Genomic DNA, 15,576 nt, shown 5'->3' with positions numbered 1-15,576 from the left:
AGCACCAGAGAACACCGGAGGACACAGAGACACATGATTTTTTTTTTTTCAGATTACCTGTCTCATGCACTACTGTCAGGATATACTGACCGTTTTATAAAAATAACTTTTTTTAATCATATTTACTCCATTTCCACCCACTGCAGCTTTAAGCTGGTGACAGCTCACGATCGATGGTGAGGATCTTCCTCCAATACTAATGATTGAAAAGACCATTTGAATTTAAGGGGGAATGGGACCAGTATGGGGGAATTCATTAAGATATTTACAGTCCTGATTTATCAGGCCACTAAGAAACTTGTGTGAAGAACTTGCAAAAAAACAGCTGGATTCACATAGTTTTAAACTCTTTGAGAATATACCGCAGCCATACATTCTCTAAAGCTCTAATTAGGGAACTCCCTGGAGATACCAACTCTGTAACACCCTATCATCTCTATTTGCTCTACTAGAAATCATGGCACCGTATGGAAAGGCTCCAGGTGAAATCCCCATCCTGATGCTCGCCGGTTCCACGAGCATGAAAACAACACTTTTTGCCGTGTTACATTATATAAAACTCTAATGAGGAAATATGAGCTCCCTTGCGCTTCAAACCGGAGCACCCAATTATCTTCACTTACTGCTGCACAGGCCGATGCGTCCAGGGTAATGGCATAACAATAGCTCTGCCCAAAGGTGCCCGGCACAATGTGAAGGGCTGTGACACGGATCAATACGTTACAGAAATGCCTCGACTCGGCTCCGAGTGGAATTTTGGCCTTGAAAATGGTGTAAAAAGATAAAAAGGATCGAAGAATAAAAAGTTTTTTTTTTTTTTTTCCCTGCTTCGACGCTTCAAAGAAAAAAACCTCGCATTGACAAAACGTCCTGCATTTTAAATTTGTGCTCAGCTGGGCGACAGTGCCATGTTGATATTCTGCCCTGCATCCCGCCACCTGCCCCAGGCTTGTTAACAAGGTGCCCGTGGCAATGATTGCCTGGCCATCAAACTCCCAGCTGATAAGTTCCTCTGGGAGAGAGAGGAGCTCTGTCATTGAATTCACCCCGATCGCCTCCTCATGCTGTACGTTCGAGATAACACGCAGCCAAACCCAGCCTTGCATCCGCCGTAATGGCCTCGGTGATGTTTATATAGAAATTATTCCGTGCATTTCTGCTCAGCATGTTCTCAACTCGTCTTATATATAACTAGCGGATGTTTCCTATTTTATGATTTGATGACTAGATTTATCCGCACAATTATGGCATTGTCGTCAAGATGGTAGCCAGCGAGACACCTGTCACTCCCAATGTGGCAAGGCCGAGGAAGGAGATTGGCTGATTGATTGAAGCCTCGGAGAGCACAGAGGGTGAGGGACGCGGTGACAGCCATGTGATTGACACAGATGAGAGAGGAAAAGAGGATAGGAGCGAGCGTCGGTTAGAGGACAGGATACTAAAACAATAGCCAGTTAAAGAGAGGGGACAGAGGGAGATTTAGGGAGATAGATAGGCCGAGGATGAGACAGGTGGTGAGTGGGAGAGGTGGGAAAAGAGAACGCGGAGGAGGGGGCGGATAATCTTTTTTTTACATTTTTTTTTTTTACTGTTCATCAAAAGGCTTTTTTCTTAGTGAAAGAGAGACTGAGAGAGAGGAGGCTGAGGACGTTGAGGAGAAGATGAGAGAGAGGAAAAGGGTGAAAAGTATTCCAGGAGGAACGTCCCAACTTCAGTCATGCCCCAGCGAATGTGCTGACAGGGTCTGTCTGCGCCACAGCGGAGCAAGTGTCACACACTCTGACAAACCACACCGCGCTGCACAGGACAAGATGAAACTGGAACTGCTTAACCCACAGCACACAAGTTTCACCAAATATATCAACGTTAAATACAGTTTTACAGACTTTGCTAGTTTTGTCTACGGAAAAATTAAATTTAAAAACACACTCCACCGATTTAACACATGAAGGTCAGCCTGCTAATCATGAATACTACTATTCAACATTCAAACAGCTCAATCAGAAGAGACTCCATTTCAAATGAACAATAATTTATTACACGGTGCATGATTGGATGAATAGTGTAAAGTCTTTAGACTCCATCGTGAGGTAGTTTCTTAAAAGGGGGCAGTGATGCCGTGGTGAGATTCGTAATATCCCCCAGCGGAGTCTAGACACTGGTGGTGGTGTTGACGGGAGTTGCTGAAGGGATGAGGAGCAGGATTTAGCACTGGATATGATGAAGACTGGAGCTGAAGGGGTGGAGGCGGGTCACATCGGTTCGTACTGCGATGACAACTGACAGCAGCAGAGAGGAGAACCGTTTTAATTTGATAGCAACGATACGATTGGCTCAGGGAGATCGTGTTTGGTTAACTAACGGTGACTCTCGTCAGAGAGACAGAGAGATCTGTGAATGAATGAGAGTGTAAAGAGAGTCTCCCTGACTGAACTTCCGCTAAACTAAACTATGCATTATGTCTTAGAGCTTTCTAAAGTCTGAGAAAATAACCCTGATGATGTCATTAAATGGTAAATGGACTTATATAGCGCTTTTCTAGTCTTCTGACTACACAAAGCGCTTTACACAACATGTCAGCATTCACCCATTCACACACTGTCATACACTGATGGCAAAGGCTGCCATGCAACCTGCTCATCAGGATCTAATCTAAATACTCATTCACACACCTATGGCACAGCTATCACTTCGACGGAGGATCGGGAATCGACGATGATTAACGTCGTTTGTTGCCTCATGGCTGGTATGTGCAGCTCTGGATCTCTGGTTACGTCATTGGCCGCCGCAGTGTGACGTTGGGTTGCGTTTCTCCAAAAGTTGATCTGTTTCAACTTGCTGCCCAAACTCACTACCCGCATTCAAAACGAATAGGAGGCCCGCCGTTTTCAACTTACCGCCAGATTTGGTGTGAACGCAGGCTAAATGCTATAGAATTGCATTATGGGAAATGTAGGATCCAGTCTTTTTGGAGCTTGACCCATGCTAGAGACTAAAAGTCATATAACAGCCTCTGCTACTTCCAATTTGACCATTTTTTTAAAAAATCAGTGTCTTCTGAGTCCTTCAATGTTATGGAAATGCAATGCCAAATTGCTGGAGTGTCTCTTTAAATTGTTACTTTTTTAATTACATGTGCCTGTCTTTTTCTTTACACAGTAATAATAAACAGTTTTTAATGTTGATTCAATCTGGCAAACAGCCACATGATTGACATTATTTGTCAGACGCGTAGGCTGATGTTACTGAAATACTACTGAAGTGTGCTCCCTCTTATCTGAAAACAAACGCACTGATTGATATCTGACATTTTGATTTGGCGTAGGATTTCCATTTGAGGCTCGAGTGCATGAGAGGCACGTTGAGAGCGCGAGGAACCTTTTACATCGCTCAAGGCGCCGCGTACAACAAAGTGCATCTGCATCTCGGATGCTTGTGTTGGGATTCTAACTGACTGATCAAAGCACGTTATTAATCCAGCTAATTAATCAGGCATCAAAGTGATATGAAGCTCGCTGGTCCCTTTTTTGCACTGCAGTCCAAAAATCCTTGACAGTTGTTCCCATTAATAGCTGCTCAGAGCGTGTTATCCTATCTTTTTTCCCCATGTAGAATAGCAAGATGATAGCTTTGTCTCCGTCTATCTAAGAGATGTGAGAAAGAACACTTGGGTCATTATGGAGGTATAAATGGATATGTGTTTTGGGCCTGAAAAGCCCTCTGTGCTTGTGAAAATGTGATTGCTGCTCTGTTAAAAGCTCTGTCCTACCCGCTTTTCTCCTACCTGTCTACGCCGCTTCACTTTTAATTAATGCAGTGCAATGATTAAAGTTTTAACTTAATTATCTTTATCTTTATTCTCAGGGTGTCCAACTCTCCGTGGGAGACTGAATGAGACGCCTCGCAAGAGGAGTGGGAAAAAAACAGCAGAGCGAGGCTTGGTGAGATAGAGGAAGATATTAGGCAGCGTGAAAAAAAAAAAAAAAAAAAAGGAGAAGGAGTGAGTGACACCTGCCCTCCAGCTCAGTGTGAAGGGCACGGAACGAGAGAGTGAAGAGGAGGGGCATGAAAAGAGGGAAAACAGAGGACAGAATGAAGACAACCGGAAAACAAGGCCTGCCTCACAGCAAACCTCGCTCAAATTAGGACGTCTCGCCACAAGATAAGATGATTACAAGAAATCTGCTCCTATTGGTCTCCCTGTGCCTGTGGGAGGGGCCCGCGGGAGGCGCTTCGGCCAGTAAGATCGTGCGGAGGAGAGGAGTGGGCGCATCGCACATGCTGAAGCTAGGAGAGAGCAGACCTGTGGACCAATGGGACGCAAGCGTGGACGCCAATGCAATGCCCGTGGTGACTCTCAGAAACGTTATTAGTCACGAGCAGGCGGGTGACACTGGATCTTTTTCTCATTCCAAAATATTGCAGAATCGTGCCGCTCCGTCAGTCGCTAACAAGGAGAGGCAAGCTTTCAAGCCCAAACGCGAAGTCGACTCTGTCAATAAAAAAGAAGCGACTTCGCATATGTTAGCCAATAACAAGGAGCTAAACCAGGAAGTGAAGAAAGTCAAGAACAACACCAAGAACGCTGAGACTTCTACCAACAGAGGGAAGGCATTCACGATCCACCATAAGCCAGATCTACACGCCAATAAAACCAGGTTTAAATCAGGCTCCAGATCCCGGAGCAGACCTGATCTGAGTGTCCACACTACAGGCGTGCCAGGGAAAGGATTCAGCATAGATTCGAACCGAAAGCTGAACCTCACCGGCAGCTACGGGGTTCTGAAGCTGCTGTCGAAAGAGAACCTAGTTAGGATCGTCAATTCCCAAATGCAGAGCGTTCCCAGCCTGAGCTTTCCGAGCAAGGGCAGCCGGAGCAGGAAGAGAGATTTGATTGACGTTAATCACAGACAGTTAGAGGCTCAGAAAGCGCCGAGACAAGATATGGCTGTCACTCAGCTCCACACTGGATTTGATAATCAGACTGCACTTCCCTATTTAAGCCCAGTCACCACACCGGATCTTAATCGTGACCAGGGAGCCAACACTCGTGTTAATCCACTAAGCGAAGTCAACCCGGCTTTAAGTAAAGGGCAGGGCAGCTCGGGAACGCAGGGTTCAGAGAGCGGCGATAGCAAGAGCAAACACCTCGTACGTTTACTGTCAACGCCTCGCAGCGAGGTTAGTCTCAGCCCCGAGAAAGAAGTAATAATCAGCCAAACAGAGCGGCCATTTACATCGACAAAACATCTCCCGCTGTATGTTCCCTCTGAAACAAATGACTCTCCGCCGTCTGTGCTGACAATGCGACCCCTGGGAGTGCAACCGGGGAACAGAGCCGCAGATCCCCACAGAGACCCATTAACAGAGTCAGCTCACACAGCTCAAACAGAACTCAGCACAGCTCAGTACCCCGCAGATGAAGACAACCAACTTGTCAACAGCAGTCATGTCCTGAGGCTCCACCCAGCCTCCGAATGGAGCCGAGACACAAAAGACGCCGGGACGCAAGCTGTCGATCCGGATAACGGGAAGGGCCTCGTGTTCGAGGAGGCGGAGGAGTCGGAGGTGGAAGAGGAGGTGCACGACCGCATGGAAGTGAGGGGGTCGCGCTCTCGCAGCAGGAGGAGCTGGATCTGGAACCAGTTCTTTGTGATCGAAGAATACGCCGGGCCTGAACCTGTGCTCATCGGACGGGTAAGGAAAAAGAAAAAACTTCATTCATCATTCAGAAGGGCTGTGAACTGTTTTATGAATATTTAAGACATCGTTACAAGTCACTTACATGGCTTAGTTCACCCCAGGTCCTTCTCTCAGGTACACATCTCATACAAGAAGCGCTTAGCGTGATTTAACCCCAACGGTCACGCTCCCAGTTTTTCTGTGCATTGTTATAAACCCGCAATTGGAATTGATTTACATTGCTCCAGAGCGATTCAGTGCCTTCCAGGTAGCAGTAAAAACTTCAATGAATCAATGGTTTACTGAGGCGCAACAAAAGCCCCCAGATCCCTGGGTGCCCAAGGGGCTGGTCATGATCACGACCAATCTGCACCCGCCAATGGAAATTGACATATCCAGGAGAATTAATAGCTTTACTTTTCCCTTCCAACATTGATCCTCACCCCAAGGCAGAAAGCAAGAGTAGTCCGAGTGTTCCCTCATTTCCCTGTAGGTCAGGCCTGTCAGCTCTCCTCCCTCATGGTCAGAGGTCTGCAAGGTCCTGCTAATGCTATTCCATTCAGACTGATTTACTCTTGGTTTGACAGGATTTATCATCGCGTTCACCCTCGGCACAATGCACACAGGGGCGCAGTCCTATCGCTCTGCTCCGTAATTTATTGGAATCATCGACTGGGCCCCGGCGCCCTGGCGCCACGCTCCCTCCTCCCTCCTTTGAGCGGGTGAGCAGATGAGCGTGGAGGAGGTCACGTGGACTGGACAGAAGGTGTCTCGGAGCCCCGCTCTGTAAATGGCTGCGCTCTCGGTCCTCAGCATGCGCCAACTGTCTCAGTACCCAGCTGTGGTAGATGAGCTAATTTATAAGCCTGTGTGGCCAGTTTGCTGAGCAAATGAATAGTAATGATCCCTGTGTGACTGCTGCAGGCTGCTGGAAGCCACAGAGTTGGAAGCTGGCGCGTGCATGTGTGCGAGTGCTTGTGGTTGCGCTGGTGGTTAAGAGCTCCGGCTCAGCGGGGGGGGGGGCGTCTCACACTCGATATAGACAAAAAAAGGCCTAAACTGCTTTGTGTGTTTTAGATGTTAATATCCAGGTGCGCACAGATGGACAGGGGCTCTGCAGCCCTCGTGCACTGAGATTAGCCAACATTTAATTTGGCTGTTTTTGCCTTTACACTATGACTGATGACAGCCCGAGCCGGATACTATGAAGCACTGTTAGTGGCCGTGGAGAAGATGCTCGAGCTAACGGTCCAGCTTACAGATGGCACCGCGTGTAAAGCCATTAGTGCCAATCTGCTGTGTCAAGCAGGTATTTATGCCAGCACATTGTATGGCACTCAAGAAGGGAACACCGCCAGGCCACACACATGCCCGTATGATAGCGCTGACACTTGGAGTACGCCCAGAACGCTATTGTGACTGTGTGTTTGTGTGTGTGTGTGTGTGCTGGGCCAGAGATGTGCATGATTAGTACCCTACTGTATTAGACAGTGACGGCACACATGCATAATGCTCTTATAGATCATAATACGCTTATGAATCTTTAATCCTCCGCTCTGCTCCAGCGCAGGCCGACGCTATAGGTAGAGGGATCAATGCGGACACGCTGCCTTGTTTTTTTCCCTCCTCTATCAGGGACCTGATTGCGCTTTAACGGAGAGAGAGAGCCGTGATAGAGAGCGTGAAGAAATTGACTGTAAAGCTCCACCTGCCAGATCCAACACGGTCCAAATCCAGGCTCAATCAGCTGCAAACACTCTCGCCTGTGACTCACAACACGTGTCTCTCCTTCAGTCGGCTATACACCGCGTCCGCACACTCAGACACACAAAACGTGTTCATCTGAAGGTGTGATTCTGTATTTAATTGTGGACTTAAAAAAATCCGCCCCCTAACACTGATTCATGCTGTGATTTTTTTTTTCTGTGATAAATCGCTACTAAAGCTGGAAACAAGAGCCAAGACTCTAATCTGTGATGTCAATGTGAGACAAAGGCTCTGCTGCTAAAGTGATAATGAATTAAGGGGCCAACTTTGTGGACACTGTGACATCACCCAGTCATTTTGCCTGGATATTTATAAGCACTTTTGTTAGAAGCGCTATAAAAAAAACAGCTGGTATTGAATCTAAAAGAAGCAGCCAATGAGTCACCAGCTGTCCATTCGCTTATGTTTGAGTGGCCCTTTAAATCTCTTAACACCATCAAAGATCTAAGTTTTTATTTAGTGTAGTATCTTCTTTTTGGGGAGTCGTCAGGTTGCCAAATAGGGCAATAAAAACACATCTCTCACACACACACGCACAAACATGCACATATTCGTGCACACATGCAGACGATGCCATGTTACTATATTTTCTCACGCTGGAGTGTCTGCCCCATGATAATTGTGAATTTAATTGATGCTGTCACATGGTCTGTAATGGGGTTTCAAGTGATTGCAGAGGCAGTGTGAAAGAAACACAGATTTTTCTTGAGGAGAAAAGGCGCCTCAGCAGAGCTGGGATTAAGAAAAAAAACAAAAAACACCACTTTCTGATTAGCTTTTCTTCCTCTCTTCCTCTCCTCTTGAAATGCAAACTCCCTAACACCTCGTGTGGGGAGCCAACGTGACATGATATAATAGTTTCTCCCTCTTTGGGAGGAAATTCCAACATCTCCATCTTGCCCTGTTTCACCTTTATAACATCTGAGGTGCATTCGCTACCTGGCAAGTCGGCGAACGCGCATATGTAATCCAACAGCGCGACGGCAAATGGACCGAGGCTATCACCATCATTAGCATATCATTAACATCAGCATGCATATACATAATTCATAGTTAGTGAAATATGCCTGTGTTACACAATTAACATGATTGTCTTTGCCACGTATGATACTCACACTGCAGCACAGTATGAACATCAAACATGCAGACATCACTGTGAAGCAGTAATTAAATCAGATTCAGGCACGCCAAACAATACAGACCAGTTCCCCAAGGTGATGATACTTAACTCTCGTATTACGTTGAATCATTCATTAACAGTCACCGCTGAAAATTGCTCGGCAAAATGCAGTTAAGAGATTCCTTCAGCCCGAAGGCATCCAAAGATATATGAATGACACAGTTATTGACCGTTCTCCTGCGCCTCCGGGTGCAACGTGCGCACCCATGATATTGCGAAATAAAGCGCTCGTGGGAAGCTAGTGGTGCGATGCAAGGGGCGAGAAGGGGGCTGTAACAGGAAGTTAAGTGCTGGTGTTTGAGACTGCATACGTGTGCGTGCACATTATGTTTTTCTTTGATGCTCACTCTTGCAAAGCCCTTTTAGTCATTAGCCACAAGCCAGTGTTGGAAAAGTAACTAAGTACATTCACTCACATGCAATTTTGAGGTAAAGTGCTTTTAATTAATGATTTATATTTCATGTTACATTTCAGAGGGGAATGTTGAACTCTTTATTTCACATTTATTTTCTCAGCTACTCTTTTTTTATATGTATGATCAACATATGATGAGTTGCTGTCGATGAAGCTTCCACACTAAAGTGGTTAAATCAGCTAAAACTCCGCTTTGGCCTTCCGCTTACATGTGGATGCATTTGTAATGATAATCCAATAATACCATATATAATAAAGTTCTCTTAAAGGGGTCATTCTGCTCATAGTCACAGATTTCACACATGATTATTAACTGTGTGATAAAAGCGTGTTTCCTGCCTCCAGTCATCAATAAATGTTAAATTTCATATGGAACTCTGGGACTTTTATTATTAAATGTGCAAAATTCGATATCCGGAGCATTAAAGTAGCATCAAACAGCTATTTGCTATGTAAAGATAAAGAGGAGTAATGTCTACCTGAGCAGAGAATGAAGTCGCTCTCCCTCTATATGTGTTGCAATCAGAGTTTCTCCTTGCTTTGTTGACATAGCTGGGCCGGCCGCACGTGCCTTTTAGTGCATGTTAGTGCATGTGAGCATGCCCTGCTTGCTAACTCACGGCCGCTGCTCTGCACTGCTCTCATATGGCGGATACAGCTGATAACGCCAACTATGGTCCTGCCATGCCGGCTGTCCCTTTTACACAGATATATATCGTATCGTATAGATATCGTACCTTTGAGTTCATGCTGCAGATAACACTTTCTGTACCCTCACTTGAGAAACTTTGAATACTTTGAATGCAGAACCTTTACTTGGTACATACTGAGTATGTTCACACTGTAGTATTGCTACTTTTGCTAAATACTTCACTGCTGCTGTATGCACATGCTTAATTCCCTCCCCTGACCTGAAGGGAGGCTGACATGAACACACAAGTACTTGTAGATTCTAAACACATATTTGTGACACAAACACATCACAAAACACAGAACGCTTGTAAGTTCTGCTTCAAAGTCATGAATAACACTACTCAGATAAAAGGGTCCTTTATGAAACTGAAGGAGAGAGGAGGGAGTCATGCAGACAAAACATGTAAAAATAAGAAGAGTGTGTGATGGTGCCAATAGGAGGTCCAACACTAACTGTAAACACACACCTCCTGACAAGGAACTCATCAATAATGATAAAAAAAACTGTCTGTGTCTGTGTGCTTCCACTCTTACACTCCCAGTAGAAATCATTTAGCCTCCGGGTCCGAGCACAGCAGGGGTGAGACAGCAATTAGAGAGTGACTACAGTGTTGGAGGAGAGGGAGGAGAGGGAGGAGATAACGAGACAGAGGAGAGCGAGATTACCGTGCAGGACGAAGAAAGGGTGTGAAACCGGAGAGAGGTTAAAAAATAAGGGGGATGTACGGCACATTAAGGGCGGCGTTAATGGCATGTGGACACACAGAGCGGAGGGGTAGAGGAAAAAAAGTGAGAGTGGTGGAAAGTGAGGAAAGGTTAATAGCTTACAACCGGCGGAGGGGTAGAACGTGTGAGGCAGTTTAAGAAAAAAGAGAGGAGCGAGAGATCACACGTGTTTCTAGAGCTGACCTCTCGGCCCGACGAAGCCCGAAGCGAGCAGCAGAAACACAGACAGGAGAAAGGACGAGAGGGTTATGAAAAGAGGCAGCGGGGAATCCAGGGCATCGGCGCCGGGGACAGGAAGGGTTCTTCACGTGGAGGGAAATACAAGAGAGCAGGAGGGAGAGAGAATGACAGAATGGAGAACGCAGTTAAATACCATTTTATTGCGAGCCTCCATGGAGGCCACATTCAAATCTGTGTCTCTGTGCTGAGTGGGTGCAGGATCACATAGAGAAAATAATAGACGGGATGACTGAGGGAATAAGGCTACGAAGAGAAAAGAGGAGGAAGAAAAGAGGAGAGACTGTGGAGTCTATTAAAGATGGAATTCAAAGGAAACACAGCACTGCCTTTCTCTTCTTTACTTCCAATCTCCCCTCTCTCTCTTTATAGCCCGTGTTTCATCTCGGGATAATGTCGAACAAATCAGCAAAGCGAGCATCTGAATTTAAAGCACCGTTCTCCCGGATGTGAGAATGGCAGTAATTTATCTCCCAGGGTATATGAACCACTTAGAATACATCTACACCATTTTCAACTTAATACAAAAAATCTACTTGTAGATAACCCTGGAAATTTGGGTTAGTATGTGTGCAACCATAACAAACTATGGTAAAATAAAGCACAAATTGTAGCTGGTTCCTCGCTTGAGGTTAACCCTTCAAGGTCAGCAGTGTCAATGGTGAGACACAGTTGGCTAGTGTGCAAGTAATGTGTCATAGGGAACATGTGAAGTGAAGGAGTTGGATTCATGATTATGCATAGCCCAGCGTGAGCTCTGTGACCTTGAGCTAATATTCATGCGTTGGCCTGGACCGCGCACTCCACTTCTGCCCGTGGCCCTGAAGGAGGCGTGAGTCAGGGAGCGAAGGGCACGGCGGGAGAGGAGGGCAGAGGAGGCCGAAGAAGAAGAAGAAGAAGAAAAGTCGCATGACAGAAAGAGATAGAGAGAGAGAGAGAGAGAGAGAGAGAGAGAGAGAGAGAGAGAGAGAGAGGAATGAAGGCGAGAGCTGTAAGGTGACACAACTCCCCCTCAGGCAGCCACAGTCGAGCAGAGAGTTGCAGCTAATCATAGCGTCTGATCAGTTAATCATCACTGTTGCTAAACACGTCTGATTTGAACTTTAGCTTATACCAGTTTACCCGTGGATGAACCTTGTGGCATGTTTTTTTCAGCCAATCTCAGCTTGACATTATCAAAATCAAAGTATTAAATTCAAGACATGAATATTTTGCTTTAATCTGTCTGGAGTGCTCTCATGTTAACATTGATGCTGTGGTAAATTAGGTTGTTGGGTAAGCTTCTGAGCTTTAGTTTTCTTGGACTGGATTCCAGCACTAAAGGCAGCAAAGTTGGAAATCTAAATATGGTTATAAATCTACTTCCAGAACATGATTTTTTTTTAACTATTATAACATGGCTGTGCTCCTAAAGTCACATAACATGCCACACTTCAATCATAATATGACACATACAGGCCTGCTCATCTATACTGTATGTCTATGGCATGGTCTATGGGGGCAAAAAGGGGAAAGCTTTCTGGGGTTCACCCGCTAGGGGGGGTCAATGAGTGCCAACAATAATCATATTCATTCTAAATATAAGTAATGTAAACCAAATTCTATTTTGGACTAAAATATCACCATTACTTATTAAAAAAACTAAAATAAGCATTGTATTTATTGTTGTTTTAGTAAAATGTAGCCTGTTTCCTCATGAAAACCCCCCTCTACTGAAAATGGTATGAGTCATTTTTTATACCTCATAACTACGGCCGTGCGTCTCTTGGTCCTTCTGTGTCTTGCTTGTCAGCCATTTCCATGATTGTGTGACTTGTGTCTGACAAAAGTGAGAGTGAAATACACCTATTTATTACGTTTGATAACAGCCAACGGGCAACGTTTTTTTTTACAAACTGTAGTGTTAGCTCTGAAAACATAACCGCCATGCGCGTGAATATGCCAAATTATGAGTTCATATGTGCGTGCACGAAACGAAACTCGCGCTTTCCAGCAGCAACTTCTGTAAAACTAAATCAGCAAACTTCTTTTGGCTGCTATGGTTCGTTGCTTTTTTGTTTTTCAACCTGAATTACTCAAATTGTGTTTGTTATGGTGAACATGTAGACACGGAGCAACATTATCATTCATTTGAAGTCGTGTTTCTGGCCACCTGGCAAATGTAAATCCAATATTCACTCTCTTGTACTTCTGTTTGGTCTCCACTAACTCCTGAGCAGAATATGTGTCTCTTTAATTGCTAACTGCCCCCCTCTGTTCCACAGCTAGTCTGCTGTTTGGTGCTAAGGCTGAAAACTAAGGCTGATAAAAGCTATGACCAAATTGTAAAACTGTGAAACCAAAATAATGATCATAAAGATGCTGAAATACTGAGTTATTTCAATTATTGTTAATATAAAAATATGGATTACAGCATCTAGTATTGTAATTTAAACATCAACTTTTGCTTACATTTCTTTGAACACTTATCACTTGTGTAAACTGGGCAGGTATTTGTGGCCAACAGCTGGTGTGAGTAGCGGAGGCCACAGCAGTGAGGGAAGAGGCTCGGCCACAGAGAGGGGAGGAGGTGCAGCAGCACGGCGAGGGCAGGTCAGAAGAAGAGAGCAGGGTCAGGATTAGATGAGCAGCAGGCCAGGGGAGAGCAGAGTGAGCGGGTGATAGGTGGCACCTGATGGGAGGGGTGGTGGTGACAGAGGTGAAGAAGTAGGAGGAGGATGATGGGAGACGAAGAGCAGGAGGAGGGAATTTTCTCTTTAGCTGACAGATGCACACACACAGGTTAATATTTTAATGCATCCTGAGCGGGCCTGCCAGGGCAAACACACACACACGCTGAGCTAATTAAACTACAGTGACACACAGTATTAATAAAGCATAAATACTGTCCATACATCTTGTTATGTAATATATTAAAAGTCTGCGTGATAATGTGCAGGGACTCCAAAGACAATTTGCAACAGTACAACACTGTAGGTTGTGTTTTATAGATTTTTTAATACATTACAGCGGGGACATACTGCCCCCGTGATCCGTGCGTGACAGCTTCCTCTCTGAATTGCTGCGTGTCTCATGGTGTCCATACCAGCAGTGTCTGGGCTGCTGCTGCCAGCCCTTTCTTTCTACATAGTTTGCCTTTCATAATGGCCATTTCACTTCATTATAAATGTCATTTATACTGTATTTATTTTAGAGAGAAAAAAGTTAAGAAGCATGTGCTCATTTGTAAACAATAGTAACAATCCTCAATTAAAACCCAGTACTTTATTCATTCATGGAGCCGTGCAAGTCACTGCATTTTCTACAACACTGTCCTGTAAATATTTCAGAATGTAAGCCTTGTATTAACAAATGAAGGAATTCTATCCACAGAAAATACACTAGAGAGCTTTTTATTTCGAAACAGAAGCAGGAAGCGTTGATTTCAAAATAAATCTTTACTGTTTTTCATATCTGTGACATATTCTACAGATACAGACATTGAAACTGTAGTAATGTTGCTGGTATGATGTCAATATACTGTCAAACGATCACTTTCACTGTCTGTGACATATTCTACAGATACAGACATTGAAACTGTAGTAATGTTGCTGGTATGAAGTCAATATACTGTCAAACGATCATTTTCACTCTCTGTTGTTGCTATGAACCACGTGTGGCTCGCGGTAAAAATAGGTGAGATCTTGAATATCTAGAAAAGACGCAGCTGACACGCAGCCGAGCCATGCCGCAGCCGAACCGCACCTGATCCGCGCTGCTCACGCGGGCAGTGTGGCTGCTCTAACCTGTTAACATGGACGGCGAAATAAAAAGCAAGAGGTTCCGCGACGCACACGGGCGGTCTGGCCCGGCCGTGACGTACCATTGTTCACATCATCACACAGAGTCTTAAACAACCTGTGCATTTGTGGCAAGAAAGGAAAAAAAAATTCAACCGTGCCCCCTTTTCACAATGCTAATAACAAAAAAAATTAAAAAGATAAACAGTGCTTGAAATTCCCTTTCATTAATGCACATTGCTCTTTTTCCTTTACACACAAACACACACAGACTTTTGGCTCCCAATAGCAAAAGCCATTCCTCTTGGCAGTGGCACGCGGTGGCATGTATGTGGGCGATTTGCCCTTTAAATGTACAGCAGTGAGTTAAGCCTCCAGTGGCCTTTTCCGAGCTCGTCTCCTTCGGCTAAAAATATGATGTGAAGTATACGCCACCAGAGTGGAGCAGTGAAGCAATAAAACACAAACAATCGCCCGACGAGCCGCCACACATACACACACTCCCTCTAATACATCAGCTGATTATGATAATCAAAAGTGGGATTTGCATACTCTGAGGCTAAAAGCACAGTTTTGTCCTGAATAATGTATTGCGGAGGAAGGGAACAGTGGCGAGATGCATTGAACAGCTTATGGTGCTAAAGGAAAAGTCTAATAATGATGAATAATGAATGTTCTATTAGGAAGTGTGTGTGAGTGGGAGGAAGTCTGTGTGTGGGTGTGACAGAGAGGGACTTTGCAGTGTGTGTGTGTGTTGAAGTGAAGGCCACACAATGTGCCCTCCAGAGACAGACTGAATTAGATCAAACGAGAACAGGCCAACATGTCCAAACCACAACTGAATTAAAGAGGCGATCGACGCTAACCGAACTTCAATGATGAATCAATGGCGGATCAATGCTAAACAATTAGCTGCTGATCCTCATGACGTATTTAAGCCGCGTCTCACTGTAAGTCAAACAGACAGGGAGCGACAGGAGACTGTTTTCAATACAGTCTGACATTTTCCTGTGAGTGAGCACAGAACAAAAGTGAATTTCTCCCCCCCACATTCGCAGCGAGAATGGGTTTGATTGAAAGTTCAGACGGGATTTAAA

The 15,576-nt window shown here is 44.9% G+C and overlaps 1 protein-coding gene across 5 annotated transcripts in view; it reads left to right on the top strand.

Annotated features, from left to right (window-relative positions):
• cdh24b (cadherin 24, type 2b) overlaps nt 1–15,576 on the top strand; it is a 155,268-nt gene that overhangs the window by 52,920 nt on the left and 86,772 nt on the right. For all 5 annotated transcript variants that reach the window (XM_074650326.1, XM_074650329.1, XM_074650328.1 and 2 more), the window contains one exon: nt 3,865–5,697. In XM_074650326.1, coding sequence (XP_074506427.1) covers nt 4,168–5,697 — 1,530 coding nt within the window. In that variant the 5' untranslated portion in view covers nt 3,865–4,167. The remainder of the gene's footprint in view (nt 1–3,864; nt 5,698–15,576) is intronic.

The sequence above is a fragment of the Sebastes fasciatus genome, chromosome 11 (genome assembly GCF_043250625.1).
Source record: "Sebastes fasciatus isolate fSebFas1 chromosome 11, fSebFas1.pri, whole genome shotgun sequence".
Taxonomy (NCBI): Eukaryota; Metazoa; Chordata; class Actinopteri; order Perciformes; family Sebastidae; genus Sebastes; species Sebastes fasciatus.
The sequence above is the reverse complement of the archived record's forward strand: the minus strand, read 5'-3'. Positions and strand labels throughout refer to the sequence as shown.